The sequence below is a fragment of the Pseudophryne corroboree genome, chromosome 8 (genome assembly GCF_028390025.1).
Source record: "Pseudophryne corroboree isolate aPseCor3 chromosome 8, aPseCor3.hap2, whole genome shotgun sequence".
NCBI lineage: Eukaryota > Metazoa > Chordata > Amphibia > Anura > Myobatrachidae > Pseudophryne > Pseudophryne corroboree.
The window spans coordinates 69,447,574-69,464,392 of record NC_086451.1 but is presented as its reverse complement, the minus strand read 5'-3'; the positions used below and the strand labels follow the sequence as shown (position 1 = coordinate 69,464,392).

The following is a 16,819-nucleotide window of genomic DNA, read 5'->3' as shown; positions in this document are numbered from 1 at the left end:
TACAGCATGTCAATTCTGTCTCATATTCTGCCTTTTCTGAGTGAGCGAGTGAGTGACGGAATGAGTGAGTGACGGCGTAAGCGAGTGAGTGAGGGACGGCGTGCGTAAGCGAGTGAGTGAGGGACGGAGTGAGTAAGTGCTTGATCTGCTGTAAGAAAAATACATTACTGTAGCTAGAAAAACTAACACCAGAGCTTGCTCCAGAATTTTGTCCACCCCCTGTAACACTGCATTAACATATATCATAGATGGCACTCCAGTAGATTGCAATAAACATTAAAGCCCCCATACATCAGCAATCAATTGGGGCATTTTGAAGATGATGTATGGGTGCAGATTGGTAGATTTAGGAATCTTTCAATCTGGAAAAAGATCTCAGAATCTTCAAATTGTTATTTTTTTTTTGTGATTGCTGATGTATCGGGGCCTTTAATTTGGTTGCAGAAGCAATGTTTCAGACCTAGTGTGATCTTTTCTCAGGCTATTCATGCAGTAAGTGACACGCACGGCCTTGACTAGTGATGCATGTGTGTCCTGCTGGCTGGTAGGTTTCTCATCTAACCCTGAATGGCTATGTCCTGTTACACAAAACACTCGTTAATGAGGTTGAGAAGGTCTCTGGTTTATGAAATGTGATTATAGTTCCGATAAAGGGTTTGGCTCATCCTTTTCTGTAACATCTGGATAACCTCCTCTTAGGCTATGCCATAAATAATAGCATGGGGGTTAATGGATGTCACTGCTACAGTATTGCAGAGGAACCGTTGCTGTGGGTGGTCCTAAGCTTGTTGCTGGCAAAGCCTACAAGTAACATGTCACCTCTCTCATTCCGTAACTCGCTTTCAGTCAAATGATCGTTGTGACTAGGCCAATCACGGGCATGGGTTGAATGCATTGGGGGCAGAACGAAGGTGTTCCGATTCCGCAGTTGGCGTATTGAGGGAACTATGTATGTGTGTTCTGCTTACACTGTGCCAGTAGCTGGTAAGCTCTGGGCTTTACATATGGGCAGTATATCTGGCCTGGGTTTCTGCAGCAACAGTGACATGATTTGCTTCTACAGGTGCAGCGAATGTGTGAGCAGCCCCTGGAGCTGCTACTGGTGTCTGTCGGATCGTCTCTGCACTCACACTCCCCACTGCGGCAGCGGGCAGACCATCATCTACAGCATAAATGTAAGTGCCGCCCCAGATCCGCTATAAAGACAATGGGTGTTGTATGGGAGATCTACAGTCATTAGGTCCACGCCATACCCATATGGCCGACAGGCACGGAGTTGACATGGACAAAAGGTTGACACTGGAAAAGGTCGAGAGGGTCATAAGGTCGACATGACAATGGTCGACACACCTTCTTTCTTCTTCTTTTTTTGCATTTTTGGGGTTAGTTTTTGTGCACGGTGTCTCGTTCCGCTCGCAACAAGCTTACTAAAGGTTATGATTTGAGACATGGATAGCCAAGGAAGGAAAAGTCCAAAAACATAACACCCCGCCACCCAATGTGTCGACTGTTGTAATGTCGACCATATGAACCTGTCAACCTTTTGAACATGTCAACCTTTTCCGGGGTAGACCTGTCATATATCGACCTTTTTGTTCATGCTGACCTAATCGGTTATTTATTTATTAACAGTTTCTTATATAGTGCAGCATATTACGTTGCACTTTACAATTGGAAACAACAATTATAAAACAAAATTGGTTAATAACAAACAGTCGTAGAGGTAGGAAGGCCCTGCTCACAAGCTTTCAATCTGTAGGGAAGCAGGCATTGATACACAAAGATAGGTGATATCTGTTGCATAATGGTCCAGCCATATTGCAAAGGTTCTTGATGGGCTGCATGATGTGGTCACACAGCAATGATGAACCAGGGTCAGGAGAAAGGAAAAGTGAAAAAAGAGAAAATATGTGAGGAAATCTGTGGACTGTGCAGTGGGGATGTAATTGGATAGGAAATGAAGGCTATGTGGGCGGTTCCGGAATTTGATGAGCTTTCCTGAAGAGGTGAGATTTCAGGGAACGCTTGAAGGTTTGGAGACTAGGGGAGAGACCTTGTGTGTGAGTAAAAGTATTTTATATTGAATACGGCAGAATACAGGTAACCAATGGAGGGACTGGCAGAGCGGATTAGCAGACCAAGAACGTTTAGCGAGGCAGATTAGCCTCACAGCTGCATTCAGAATGGATTGTAGTGGTGAGAGTCTCTTTTTGGTAAGACCTGTAAGAAGACTATTGCAATAATGACAGTTCAGAGTAGAGAATGACTCCTAGGCAGCGAGCTTGTAGGGTCGGATTCATTGTCGAGTTCTCAACAGTGATAGAAATATCAGGTTGGAAAGTACTATTGGCCGGTGGAAATATAATTAATTCTGTTTTGGAAATATTAAGTTTGAGATGAAACGGAAGAAAGGCATTAAGTGACACGGACCACTACAGATGGTGACAAGTCTGGGGAGTTTAGGTAGATTTGAGTATCGTCTGTGTACAGATGATACTGAAATCCGAAAGAGCTGATTAGTTTGCCAAGAGATGTGGTATAGATTGAGAAAAGCACAGGACCTAAGACTGAGCCTTGCGGTACTAAAAAGGTAGTGAAAAGGAGGTGGATTCAGATAAACAGACACTGAAAGCGATTAGATAGGTAGCAAGGGAACCAAGAAAAGGCTGTGTCCTGAACACCTAGTGGTGAACAGCGTCAAAAACAGCAGAGAGATCTAGAAGAATAATTGGTTACCTTCGACTTCACTTGGAAATAATTCCAGAGCATGTCTCTCAGTTGGTAGCTGGGTGACAGGGGACTATTCCTACTGACAGAGTAAACCTAACATTCTGCCATCTCCATTACTCTGTTCTGTATTTATCTAATAAGACCAAAGTTGCTGACCATGGCAGGAGCTGGTGGCTTTGACACTTTGGTTTGAAGCATTACTATCTATATGAGACACTAACACCCATCTTTCTGTTTTTGTAGGATGAGCCAAAGGATCTATGGGGTCCACATTCTTGCCCAAGGTTGGAGAGTGTTGAGGGATCACATCTGATCCCTGTTGGCATAGAAAGAGAACTGGATCTAACTGCACGCAACCTTCAGCTCCTCAATGTGAGTCTACTTTCACCAGACCTTTCAGCCTTATAATTTAAATGGTGTGGGTCTGTACACAATTTGCTGGGATTCTGTACGATTCTTTGCCGTTACTCTACAGGTATATAGAAATTTTAGAAATCGGTGAGATTCTAACCACGGCTGGGTGGAATATTCGCCAAACTTGGCATATGGATGTGGAATTTAGCTTGCAGCGTTCCAGGCATAACCCTGGTTGACCACACAGTGGAATGAATTTACCTGTCGTCCCAGCTCTGTTTACGATAAGGGCCGGATGTATTGGAGTCCAAGTTCGCCCAATGTGCGGGATGCCGGCCGAACGCAGACGTTTTTTTAAATGGGCAGTCATTTACAAGGCATAATCATGCCTTGTAAATGATTGCCCCTTTAAAAAAACATCAGCATTCGGCCGGTATCCCGCACATTAGGCAAACTCGGACTCCATTACATCCAGCCCTATTGTATGAGGACACCTCTGCACACCACAAAGTACTGATACTCGCACATAAGCACTGGGTTTATCAGATTATGCTGAATTTATGACCCAGACAACAATACAATACAAATAACATGAGTTTAAAATATTTTGTCTAATAATAAAGGAGTCACCTGACATTTGCTCTGCTCCCGTGGAGCTTACAACTAAAGCAGTTGCGTTTGAGTGAAGATCTATTCCCTGAATGTATCTATAGGGTTCTGCAGCAGATATTGATGATATTTGCCGCGGTCCCCCATTTTCAACTGCAAAAGCTATTTTCTTGCAGAATATACTAAGCTTGGTCCCGGGAGCTAACTCCTATTATAGGCTACAGATCTCAAAAAGTGCCAGGAGAGAGATCCGTAAGATCACTGGCGTCACTGTACTTTGTGGCGCCCCTGTGAAATGTTTGAGTTGCCACACCCCCTGATTGCCCTTTTGGGGGGGGTGACCGCGTTGTCATGCCCCCATTCTCGTCACCCTGGGGGCTTGCCCAGCGTTTTCAGAGGTTCTGGCCAGCCCCAGCCTCTCACTGCACACATCCATCACGCTATCACTGCTGTTCAGTGACACCAAAATAGCAGAGCAGCGAACCCCCTGCATGCAAACTATGATAGATGCCAGCGTTACTAAGGGGTCTATTTGCTAAGCCTTGGATGAAGATAAAGTGGAAGGTGATAAAGTACCAGCCAATCAGCTCCTAACTGACATGTCACAGGCTGGGTTTGAAAATGACAGCGAGGAGCTGATTGGCTGATACTTTATCTCCGTCCACTTTACCTCCATCCAAGACTAAGTAAATAGACCCCTTATTTTCTTAGTTCCGCAAATAATAGTAATAAGGAATTCTAATTACGGTGCCATAAACCCGATAATAAATGGTCCCAGTAGGGTCTGATTCAGAGTCGCACGCAATTTGGCCGCATTCTGTGCTTGGAAATTAATGCAGAAATAAACTATATTCGTAGTTGACCGCACCACCCCAGGAAACGTCAGTGCAGACTGGCACCAGTTACATGGTGTAAGAGATCAGTCTGACATTACATCAGATGGATCTCTGCATACACTCCTGATTAGGCCACAATACCGTCTACACACTTATAGCACGTAGAACCGCCCACTTACACCCATTACGCCGCATGTGGAGTTGTAGCTGGAATGCATACAACTGTGAACCGCCCGTAGTTGCTCCGACGCATGCTCAGCTGCTAACAAACATCAGATCCATCCGCAAAGTGGACTTTGGCGCAACTGTGAATCAGGACCATGCTAAGCACATATATGTACTTGTGCTGATCACAAATCACTTAATGCATGTCGTCTGCCACTTAGCTGCTGAGTCACATGTAACTTGTATAAAACATCTACAAATGGAAGCTTGTTATACTGAGCAGCATGTGATGTGTGATACAGAGTCTGGAAGTCAGATCGCGGGCTTCCCAACTCCGCCTTATTGAGTATATGAAGCAGAGTTATAGCTTTGTAATATTTGGTGATGTCATTGGGTGTAATATATTATCTGTAACCTGTGTCTTTGTGGAAATTTGCAGGGAGAAGCTTTAGAATACAGCTGCATAATAGAGGTGGACGGGGTGCCAATCACCCTGCGGGCACAGATCGAGAAGATGGCAGATGATGACGACCTTTATAAAGTACACTGTCAGACTCACAAGGTAGGTACAACTGACTGCTGAGCAATTACGTTTTAGGGTGCTTCATATCTTCTGTCTAGAAAATAAAAAATTGACTTTGTTTGTTTTCAAACTTCCCCTCCCCCCCCCCCCCCACCCCACAAAAAAGAAGGAAAAAAAATGAAACCGGAAAAATATTTCAGTATTTACATTTTGATTAAATATGATATGCCTCTAGTAGCTATTACTCCAACTGCATCAGGTGATTTGGGGTTGAGATGGGTAGTAAGTTGGCTGGTTTGGGGAGTGGAGATGAGTAGTAAGTTGGCTGGTTTGGGGAGTGGAGATGAGTAGTAAGTTGGCTGGTTTGGGGAGTAGAGATGAGTAGTAAGTTGGGTGATTTGAGGAGTGGAGATGGGCAGTAAGTTGGGGAGTGGAGATGGGCAGTAAGTTGGGGAGTGGAGATGGGCAGTAAGTTGGGGAGTGGAGATGGGCAGTAAGTTGGGGAGTGGAGATGGGCAGTAAGTTGGGAAGTGGAGATGGGCAGTAAGTTGGGGAGTGGAGATGGGCAGTAAGTTGGGAAGTGGAGATGGGCAGTAAGTTGGGAAGTGGAGATGAGCAGTAAGTTGGGAAGTGGAGATGGGCAGTAAGTTGGGGAGTGGAGATGGGCAGTAAGTTGGGGACTGGAGATGGGCAGTAAGTTGGGGACTGGAGATGAGCAGTAAGTTGGGAAGTGGAGATGGGCAGTAAGTTGGGGAGTGGAGATGGGCAGTAAGTTGGGGAGTGGAGATGAGCAGTAAGTTGGGGAGTGGAGATGGGCAGTAAGTTGGGGAGTGGAGATGAGCAGTAAGTTGGGAAGTGGAGATGGGCAGTAAGTTGGGAAGTGGAGATGGGCAGTAAGTTGGGAAGTGGAGATGGGCAGTAAGTTGGGAAGTGGAGATGAGCAGTAAGTTGGGAAGTGGAGATGGGAAGTGGAGATGGGCAGTAAGTTGGGCAGTGGAGATGGGTAGTGAGTTGGCGAGTAGAGATGGGCAGTAAGTTGGCGAGTAGAGATGGGCAGTAAGTTGGGAAGTGGAGATGGGCAGTAAGTTGGGGAGTGGAGATGGGCAGTAAGTTGGGGAGTGGAGATGAGTAGTGAGTTGGCGAGTGGAGATGGGCAGTAAGTTTGGTGAATTGGGGAGTGGAGATGGGCAGCAAGTTTGGTGAATTGGGGAGTGGAGATGGGCAGCAAGTTGGGAAGTGGAGATGGGCAGTAAGTGGGGAAGTGGAGATGGGCAGTAAGTTGGGGAGTTGAGATGGGCAGTGAGTTAATAATAATAATAATAATAATTTTATTTATATAGCGCTCTTTCTCCAATAGGACTCAAGGCGCTTAACAGATACACAGCATAATATAGTACAGAAAAATAATGAAGTACATTTTTCATAAAATACAGAAGCATGAAGATACTAAAAGAGACACTATGGAAATGCTTGAGTAAACAGGAAAGTCTTGAGTCTACTTTTGAAGGATTCTATAGTTGGGGCCTCTCGCACTGTGCTGGGAAGTGAGTTCCATAGAGTCGGAGCCGCATGACTAAAAGCTCGACCCCCAGATGAATTACGGTAGATTCTAGGTACTGCTAAAAGTCCTTCATCTACAGATCGCAGTAATCGAGTGGGGCAGTATGGGATCAGAAGCTGTTTCAGGTACCTTGGGCCTTGGTCATGTAATGCTTTGAAACTCAGTAAGCCAATCTTGAAGAGGATTCGCCATCTTACAGGCAGCCAGTGAAGGGAGTAGAGGATGGGTGTTATGTGGCTGGAACGGGGCTGGTTGGTTAACAGCCTGGCAGCTGTGTTTTGCACCAGCTGTAAGCGTTGCAATTCTTTTGCTGGTAGACCAAGGTAGAGGGCATTACAGTAGTCTAATCGAGATGATACAAATGCATGTATGACTTTTGGCATATCATCTGAGGGAATTAGGTGCTTGATTCTGGCTATGTTCCTCAGGTGAAAGAATGAGGATTTGATTGTGGCTGATATCTGATGTTTAAGTGTCAAGCCATCATCCAGGACAACGCCAAGATTCCGCACATGATCACTGGTCTGTAATTCTGAATCCCCGAGTGTAAGTCCAGTTGGTTGGCTATGCTGCAGTCTTGTCCTTTGATGTTGCGGTCGTATTATAAGGACCTCTGTTTTATCCGGGTTCAGTCGCAGCCAACTGGCGCTCATCCACTCCTGTAGTTCAGCTAGACAGCCATTCAGGGTTGCTACTGGGTTATCAGTGCCCGGAGCAAAGGACAAGTACAGTTGTGTATCATCTGCATAGCAGTGGTAGACCAGGCCATGGCGCCTGATTATTTCGCCCAATGGGAGCATGTATACTGCAAAAAGCATGGGGGATAGTATAGAACCTTGTGGGACACCACATGGCAATGGCACTGGTGGTGATGAGTATAATCCAGATGATACTCTCTGTGACCTGCCTGTGAGAAATGATTTGAACCAGTTTAGGACTGTGCCATCCAGACCACAGAAGTGTATCAGTCGCTCAATCAGAAGCCCGTGGTCCACGGTATCAAATGCTGCCGAGAGATCCAGAAGGATTAATATTGAACAGTCACCTCTGTCTTTTGCCATCAGAAGATCATTTAACACACACACCAGGGCTGTTTCAGTGCTATGTCTTCTCCTGAATCCTGATTGAAATGGATCATAAATATCATGGGTTGTCAGGCGAGTTTCCAGTTGATTTGCAACCACTTTCTCAATAACCTTTCCTAGGAAAGGAAGGTTTGATACCGGTCTGTAGTTGGACATGCAGTCGGGATCTAAATTAGGTTTTTTAAGAAGTGGTCTAACAATTGCTTCCTTTAGGGGTCCAGGAAAAATGCCTGTCTGCAAAGAGCATTGAACAATTTTTGCAAAGACAGGACCGATTATATCCGTACAACCTATTAGAAGCTTGGTTGAGGCTGGGTCCAGGCCACAGGTGGTGGGACGCAAAATCCGAGCAATTTCAGCAGTGTCCTTTACATCCACTGGGTCAAAGCTGGTCCATGAAGGCAGGTAGCTTATATTGGCAGGCTTTGTAGTTTGGCTCTCCTTTGATGGCACTGTGGATATTCCAGCCCGGATGGTGGATATTTTATCTGCAAAGAAGTTTGCAAACTCGTTGCATCTTGCTTGGGAAAGGGTCTCATCAGTCTGCAGGCATGCTGGCTTGCAAAGCATCTCCACTGTGCGGAAAAGTTGAGCTGGCCTATTGTTTGCTGCTGTGATCTCATTTGACAGGAACTGTGATTTCTTGCGAGTGATTGTCGATTGATATTCTTCGTTATGCTTTATTAGTTTTATTTTGTCATCCACTAGGTTAGTCTTCCTCCATCGTCTTTCCAGTCTACGCCCCCTTTTCTTGAGCTCACTAACACTGTTGTCGTACCATGGAGCTTGACGATGTGGTTTACGAGGTCTTATACGCACAGGGGCGATAATATCAATTGCAGCCTTAACATCCCTATTATAATAACGGACTAGGGAACAGGGATCTTCACAGGCACCCAGTATAGCAGAGAGATCCATATTTGCTGCAAGAGCCTGGGGAGTCATACCCCTCCTTGGACGGTACCTGGTCAACTCCACGGGCAGAGATCTTATTTGAGGGGTTGCAACTGAGAACCAGAGGGAGTAGTGGTCTGACCAGATGACTGGGTTTATTTTTAGGTCAGTGACTTCTAATCCAATCTGAAAGACAAGATCAAGAGTGTGACCACTTTTATGTGTGGCAGAGGGAATTATCTGTGTGAAGCCCAGACCATTCATTGTGCACAGGAGGTCTTGGCCAAGGCGTGAGAGCTCATCATCCACCCATGCATTGAAATCCCCGAGGATGAGCCATCTTTGATGTTCCAGAACCAGGCCAGCAACAGTGTCTGCAATTTCTTGTAGAAATATCTTTCCATCTCCAGGTGGCCGGTAGATGAGAAGTTGGGGAGTGGAGAGGGGTAGTGAGTAGTGAGTTGGCGAGTGGAGATGGGCAGTAAGTTTGGTGAATTGGGGAGTGGAGAGGGGTAGTGAGTTTGGTGAATTGGGGAGTGGAGATGGGCAGCAAGTTGGGAAGTGGAGATGGGCAGTAAGTGGGGAAGTGGAGATGGGCAGTAAGTTGGGGAGTGGAGATGGGCAGTAAGTTGGTTTATTTGGGGAGTGGAGATGGGCAGTAATTTGGGAGATTTGGGGAGTGGAGGTGGGTAGTAAGTTGGGTGAGTTGGGGAGTGGAGGTGGGTAGTAAGTTGGGTGAATTGGGGAGTGGAGATGGGCAGCAAGTTTGGTGATTTGGGGAGTGGAGGTGGGTAGTAAGTTGGGTGAGTTGGGGAGTGGAGATGGCCAGTAAGTTGCGTAAGTTGGGGAGTGGAGATGGACAGTAAGTTGGGGAGTGGAGATGGGCAGTAAGTTGGGGAGTGGAGATGGGGCAGTAAGTTGGGGAGTGGAGATGGGCAGTAAGTTGGCTGGTTTGGGGAGTGGAGATGGGCAGTAAGTTGGGGAGTGGAGATGGGCAGTAAGTTGGGAAGTAGAGATGGGCAGTAAGTTGGGGACTGGAGATGGGCAGTAAGTTGGAGAGTGGAGATGGGCAGTAAGTTGGGGAGTGGAGATAAGCAGTAAGTTGGGGAGTGGAGATGGGCGGTAAGTTGGGAAGTGGAGATGGGCAATAAGTTGGGAAGTGGAGATGGGCAGTAAGTTGGGAAGTGGAGATGGGCAGTAAGTTGGGGAGTGGATATGCGCAGTAAGTTGGTTGATTTGGGGAGTGGAGATGGGCAGTAATTTGGGAGATTTGGGGAGTGGAGGTGGGTAGTAATTTGGGAGATTTGGGGAGTGGAGGTGGGTAGTAAGTTGGGTGAGTTGGGGAGTGGAGGTGGGTAGTAAGTTGGGTGAATTGGGGAGTGGAGATGGGCAGCAAGTTTGGTGATTTGGGGAGTGGAGGTGGGTAGTAAGTTGGGTGAGTTGGGGAGTGGAGATGGCCAGTAAGTTGCGTAAGTTGGGGAGTGGAGATGGGCAGTAAGTTGGGGAGTGGAGATGGGCAGTAAGTTGGGGAGTGGAGATGGGCAGTAAGTTGGGGAGTGGAGATGGGCAGTAAGTTGGGGAGTGGAGATGGGCAGTAAGTTGGGGAGTGGAGATGGGCAGTAAGTTGGGGAGTGGAGATGGGCAGTAAGTTGGAGAGTGGAGATGGGCAGTAAGTTGGGGAGTGGAGATGGGCAGTAAGTTGGGGAGTGGAGATGGGCAGTAAGTCGGGGAGTGGAGATGGGCGGTAAGTTGGGAAGTGGAGATGGGCAGTAAGTTGGGAAGTGGAGATTGGCAGTAAGTTGGGGAGTGGAGATGCGCAGTAAGTTGGTTGATTTGGGGAGTGGAGATGGGCAGTAATTTGGGAGATTTGGGGAGTGGAGGTGGGTAGTAAGTTGGGTGAGTTGGGGAGTGGAGATGGGCAGTAAGTTGGGAAGTAGAGATGGGCAGTAAGTTGGAAAGTGGAGATGGGCAGTAAGTTGGAAAGTGGAGATGGGCAGTAAGTTGGAAAGTGGAGATGGGCAGTAAGTTGGGGAGTGGAGATGGGCAGTAAGTTGGGGAGTGGAGATGGGCAGTAAGTTGGGGAGTGGAGATGGGCAGTAAGTTGGGGACTGGAGATGGGCAGTAAGTTGGAGATGGGCAGTAAGTTGGGGAGTAGAGATGGGCAGTAAGTTGGGGAGTGGAGATGGGCAGTAAGTTGGGGAGTGGAGATGGGCAGTAAGTTGGGGAGTGGAGATGGGCAGTAAGTTGGGGAGTGGAGATGGGCAGTAAGTTGGGGAGTGGAGATGGGCAGTAAGTTGGGGAGTGGAGATGGGCAGTAAGTTGGAAAGTGGAGATGGGCAGTAAGTTGGGGAGTGGAGATGGGCAGTAAGTTGGGGAGTGGAGATGGGCAGTAAGTTTGTGGACTGGAGATGGGCAGTAAGTTGGAGATGGGCAGTAAGTTGGGGAGTGGAGATGGGCAGTAAGTTGGGGAGTGGAGATGGGCAGTGAGTTGGGGAGTGGAGATGGGCAGTAAGTTGGGGAGTGGAGATGGGCAGTAAGTTGGGAAGTAGAGATGGGCAGTAAGTTGGGGACTGGAGATGGGCAGTAAGTTGGAGAGTGGAGATGGGCAGTAAGTTGGGGAGTGGAGATGGGCAGTAAGTTGGGGAGTGGAGATGGGCAGTAAGTTGGGGAGTGGAGATGGGCAGTAAGTTGGAAAGTGGAGATGGGCAGTAAGTTGGAAAGTGGAGATGGGCAGTAAGTTGGGAAGTGGAGATGGGCAGTAAGTTGGGAAGTGGAGATGGGCAGTAAGTTGGGAAGTGGAGATGGGCAGTAAGTTGGGGACTGGAGATGGGCAGTAAGTTGGGGACTGGAGATAGGCAGTAAGTTGGGGACTGGAGATGGGCAGTAAGTTGGGGACTGGAGATGGGCAGTAAGTTGGAGATGGGCAGTAAGTTGGGGAGTGAAGATGGGCAGTAAGTTGGGGACTGGAGATGGGCAGTAAGTTGGAGAGTGGAGATGGGCAGTAAGTTGGGAAGTGGAGATGGGCAGTAAGTTGGGGAGTGGAGATGGGCAGTAAGTTGGGGAGTGGAGATGGGCAGTAAGTTGGGGAGTGGAGATGGGCAGTAAGTTGGGGACTGGAGATGGGCAGTAAGTTGGGGACTGGAGATAGGCAGTAAGTTGGGGACTGGAGATGGGCAGTAAGTTGGAGATGGGCAGTAAGTTGGGAAGTAGAGATGGGCAGTAAGTTGGGGACTAGAGATGGGCAGTAAGTTGGAGTGTGGAGATGGGCAGTAAGTTGGGGAGTGGAGATGGGCAGTAAGTTGGAAAGTGGAGATGGGCAGTAAGTTGGAAAGTGGAGATGGGCAGTAAGTTGGGAAGTGGAGATGGGCAGTAAGTTGGGGAGTGGAGATGGGCAGTAAGTTGGGGAGTGGAGATGGGCAGTAAGTTGGGGAGTGGAGATGGGCAGTAAGTTGGAGATGGGCAGTAAGTTGGGGAGTGGAGATGGGCAGTAAGTTGGGGAGTGGAGATGGGCAGTAAGTTGGGGAGTGGAGATGGGCAGTAAGTTGGGGAGTGGAGATGGGCAGTAAGTTGGGGAGTGGAGATGGGCAGTAAGTTGGGGAGAGGAGATGGGCAGTAAGTTGGGGAGTGGAGATGGGCAGTAAGTTGGGAAGTGGAGATGGGCAGTAAGTTGGGGAGTGGAGATGCGCAGTAAGTTGGTTGATTTGGGGAGTGGAGATGGGCAGTAATTTGGGAGATTTGGGGAGTGCAGGTGGGTAGTAAGTTGGGTGAGTTGGGGAGTGGAGGTGGGGAGTAAGTTGGGTGAGTTGGGGAGTGGAGGTGGGTAGTAAGTTGGGTGAGTTGGGGAGTGGAGATGGGCAATAAGTTTGCTGAATTGGGGAGTGGAGATGGGCAATAAGTTTGGTGATTTGGGGAGTGGAGACTGGTAGTAAGTTGGGTGATTTGGGGAGTGGAGGTGGGTAGTAAGTTGGGTGATTTGGGGAGTGGAGGTGGGTAGTAAGTTGGGTGAGTTGGGGAGTGGAGGTGGGTAGTAAGTTGGGTGAGTTTGGGAGTGGAGGTGGGTAGTAAGTTGGGTGATTTGGGGAGTGGAGGTGGGTAGTAAGTTGGGTGAGTTGGGGAGTGGAGGTGGGTAGTAAGTTGGGTGAGTTGGGGAGTGGAGACGGGTAGTAAGTTGGGTGATTTGGGGAGTGTAGATGGGTAGTAAGTTGGGTGAGTTGGGGAGTGGAGGTGGGCAGTAAGTTGGGTGAGTTGGGGAGTGGAGATGGGCAATAAGTTTGGTGAATTGGGGAGTGGAGATGGGTAGTAAGTTGGGTGAATTGGGGAGTGGAGATGGGCAATAAGTTTGGTGAATTGGGGAGTGGAGATGGGCAGTAAGTTTGGTGAATTGGGGAATGGAGAGGGGCAGTAAGTTTGGTGATTTGGGGAGTGGAGATGGGCAGTAAGTTTGGTGAATTGGGGAGTGGAGATGGGCAGTAAGTTTGGTGAATTGGGGAGTGGAGATGGGCAGTAAGTTTGGTGAATTGGGGAGTGGAGATGGGCAGTAAGTTTGGTGAATTTGGGAGTGGAGAGGGGCAGTAAGTTTGGTGAATTGGGGAATGGAGATGGGCAGTAAGTTTGGTGAATTGGGGAGTGGAGATGGGCAGTAAGTTTGGTGAATTGGGGAGTGGAGATGGGCAATAAGTTTGGTGAATTGGGGAGTGGAGATGGGCAGTAAGTTTGGTGATTTGGGGAGTGGAGATGGGCAGTAAGTTTGGTGAATTGGGGAGTGGAGATGGGCAATAAGTTTGGTGAATTGGGGAGTGGAGATGGGCAATAAGTTTGGTGAATTGGGGAGTGGAGATGGGCAGTAAGTTTGGTGAATTGGGGAGTGGAGAGGGGCAGTAAGTTTGGTGAATTGGGGAGTGGAGAGGGGCAGTAAGTTTGGTGAATTGGGGAATGGAGATGGCCAGTAAGTTTGGTGAATTGGGGAGTGGAGATGGCCAGTAAGTTTGGTGGAGTGGATATGGTCATAAGTTAATGTAACCTGCCCCATTTATCATCTTGTCGATTATGACAATATTATCATTTTCTGCTACTAAGAAACTATTCTCATAACATGACTTTGGCACTGTCACGATTCACTATGAAGATGCTGCTGCATGTGTGGTGTTACTAATTTTGTTTTTGGGGGGGAGGTTTTATGTATTATTTCCGGTTGTATTCTGTTGTATACAAATGTGCTATAACAAGGCCAAAATGATTTGCATTATGCATCCAGTGTGTACAGCTTAACTGTAACTTCGTTATTCTGGTTATTGGACACCAAGGAAATCAGCTGCTACCGGACAGCTGCAATATTTTGGCTATAGATTGGGTCTAACCCCACCCAGGTCAATCTACACATGGACTAATGTAATAAATATTGAGGACATGATGTTCATTAACAGGGTGCCTACTCTCTTGTAGTACGAGTACCCTCTGCATGTCCTGGAGAACCCAGTTACTGTGTATGTGAAGAAAGGGGATGCGTACCGTGTAGACAATAATGGCATCATACAGGGTAAGTCATTGTCCTTCATTCACCTTCATTATCTTCTGCTCAATGGCCGCGAGATAAGTGATCAACTGCAGGTTCCTATTGGTCTAAAGTTAGAAGTCTTGATCTCTGCATGACATAGATTTAGAACTGATCATTATTACAATCATTATATGGATGATGATGATGATGATGATGATCAGCAAGACAACATGTGGTGATTCCTCTAGCTATACATAGCTGGGAATTTCCAGATCACCATAATCCATTATGACCATGCATTGTCAGTGACTGTTAGTATGCAATAGCGCCACCCTGTGGCTCAGCGCCTGGTCAGCCCTACATGTAGGATGCTTTTAAAAACTGCTAATCAACTGGAAGTATAAACTATAAATGTGACTAAACTGTCATTTATGGACATATGTAACGTATGCAAGTCATTTTAACAAGCACACATAATATACGTATAAACATGATGTAGATGATATGTTGCAAATCAGAACATACTTATTTTTTAAACGTTCCATTGCGTCCTGCTTTCTTATATGTAAAAAAAAAATTCTACTGAAAAAACTTTGAACATTTTTGGGGTTTTTTGCATTACAGCCAATGTGTCCATTAAAGGGCAGATCTGCGGCTAATTACCAAGCTGGCCAATTCAATTAGCGGGGATTAACCCACGTATTAATCCCCGAGGGTGTGCTTTTCCTCTCCGCTTCAGGAGCTGTGAGGAAAAGTCTGCGAGAAAAAGGTGGTTAACGCGCCAGGGAAGCCCATTGATTCCACAGTTTACGCTGAATCAGGGAGTTACCGCGTAATGCCCACCTGATTTTTGGCGCAGGGAAAAGACGATTTTATTGAAAAGCTTTACCCCGCGCTGGTAATTAGCTGTTGATTAACTGCGACATAAATCCTGTGACTAATTGAATATGCCCGTAAGAGTAGATAAATCTCGTTCAGTAAGTGCACATTTTTAGTGAATGTCCACCCATCTTGCCCACTCCTCACAGTGACCCTGTATGACTGCTCTGTGGGCCAGTCGGACTGCAGCCGCTGCCAGGCTTTGGCCCCCAAGTACCAGTGCTTATGGTGTGGAGAGGAAGATGAGGCATCGTGCTTACACCAGGATCAGTGCGAGAGAAGCTCCATCGGTGTCTGTCCCACCCCATTCATCCACTCCGTAAGTTTTTTTTTTTTATTGTTTATGATTTTTGACAGTTACACACAAAGAAACAGCATAATTACAGAATGCAAGGTCACCACACGTATATAAGAAATGCACAAAGCATATCAACATAACAAAGACAACAAAGTTAGGCGACGTAATATTCAGGAGTGTAGAGTACAGCATTAAAATGAAGTGAAAAATAAATAAAAACCCCCAAGTATTTATAGAAGAAGCGAAGCAGGGACTTAGAGGCACCATCCAAGCCCCCACTCCTCTGGGACAGGAGTGCAGTGGTTAACGGTACAACTATGTTCTCCCAAAACCTAACAGTGACCATAAGCAATGTGGTGCCATTAAAGCTGAGTAAGACAAATTGTGTCAACCCAACACCCCTAAAGCATGGACTGGACAAACCCCCTCCCCCCAACAATCCCCCCATCCTGTAGAACCAACCCCCCAACTTATGGCCTACCTGGATCCCCAAACACCCTCCCTAACTAAACTACTAAAAGTTGGGGGGACCAACCCCCGTAACCCTAAGGACATGGTGTGTACATAACTATTACAAAAACCCCACAAAGGAGTGGTGACCCCAGCCTCAGATCAAAGAGTCAGTGTGTAGACTCCGAGATATGGAAGACAAAGCCTTCTAACAAACACAAAGGATAATATAGCAAAAAAAAACACACAAAAAAAAACAGGCAGAATATTTTTGAAAAACGAAATAATCAAGAAAAAAACAACAACAAACAGAATACAGGGTAATGCATTCAGTGGCAATAAGAGGCATAGCTGAAGTGCAGCAAAATCCTTCAAGGTGGATCAACACGACGAGGCCTGCAGGACCAGCGGCACCATAACGACCCATGGCAGACACATAAAGGAGAATGAGTCCCAACGGATAAATTCAGAAGATACACAATTCCCCAACTGTCAAGAACGAATGTCCCTCTGGTCCCAGCATAAAATCCAACAGCAGACAACGGAAGTCTCCAAATAGAAGTTATCGGAAAATCAGGAGGAGCACTTACAATGATGAGTATCGACCAGGAGTCCAGAAATTGCGCTGGAGCATTCCCTGCCACTCTCTTCACAATGTAACGGTGATGTGACTAATATTGCACCCTGCAAAGGTACAATCTCCCCCATCCTCTCTGGCACAGCATCCAGGCAGATCACGAAGGGTGCTAAATCCAGGCGGCCAAGGCATAAATCAGCATGGAGCCCTGCCTTTCGTGTCACCATCCTATCCCCTGACTACAAGATAGCTTGAAGAACCTGCTCCATGAGATACACAGGAAAAAAGGAGACAGGGGCAGCGTTGAGCCACAGAGGGACAGTCGATGCAAACAGGAGCACAGCCCGGCAGCAGCAGGCACAGA

The 16,819-nt window shown here is 47.1% G+C and overlaps 1 protein-coding gene across 2 annotated transcripts in view; it reads left to right on the top strand.

Moving 5' to 3' along the window:
* PLXNB3 (plexin B3) overlaps positions 1 to 16,819 on the top strand; it is a 181,534-nt gene that overhangs the window by 140,040 nt on the left and 24,675 nt on the right. For both annotated transcript variants that reach the window (XM_063936597.1, XM_063936598.1), the window contains exons 9-13: positions 1,064 to 1,175; positions 2,974 to 3,102; positions 5,134 to 5,256; positions 14,200 to 14,293; positions 15,280 to 15,449. In XM_063936597.1, coding sequence (XP_063792667.1) covers positions 1,064 to 1,175; positions 2,974 to 3,102; positions 5,134 to 5,256; positions 14,200 to 14,293; positions 15,280 to 15,449 — 628 coding nt within the window. The remainder of the gene's footprint in view (positions 1 to 1,063; positions 1,176 to 2,973; positions 3,103 to 5,133; positions 5,257 to 14,199; positions 14,294 to 15,279; positions 15,450 to 16,819) is intronic.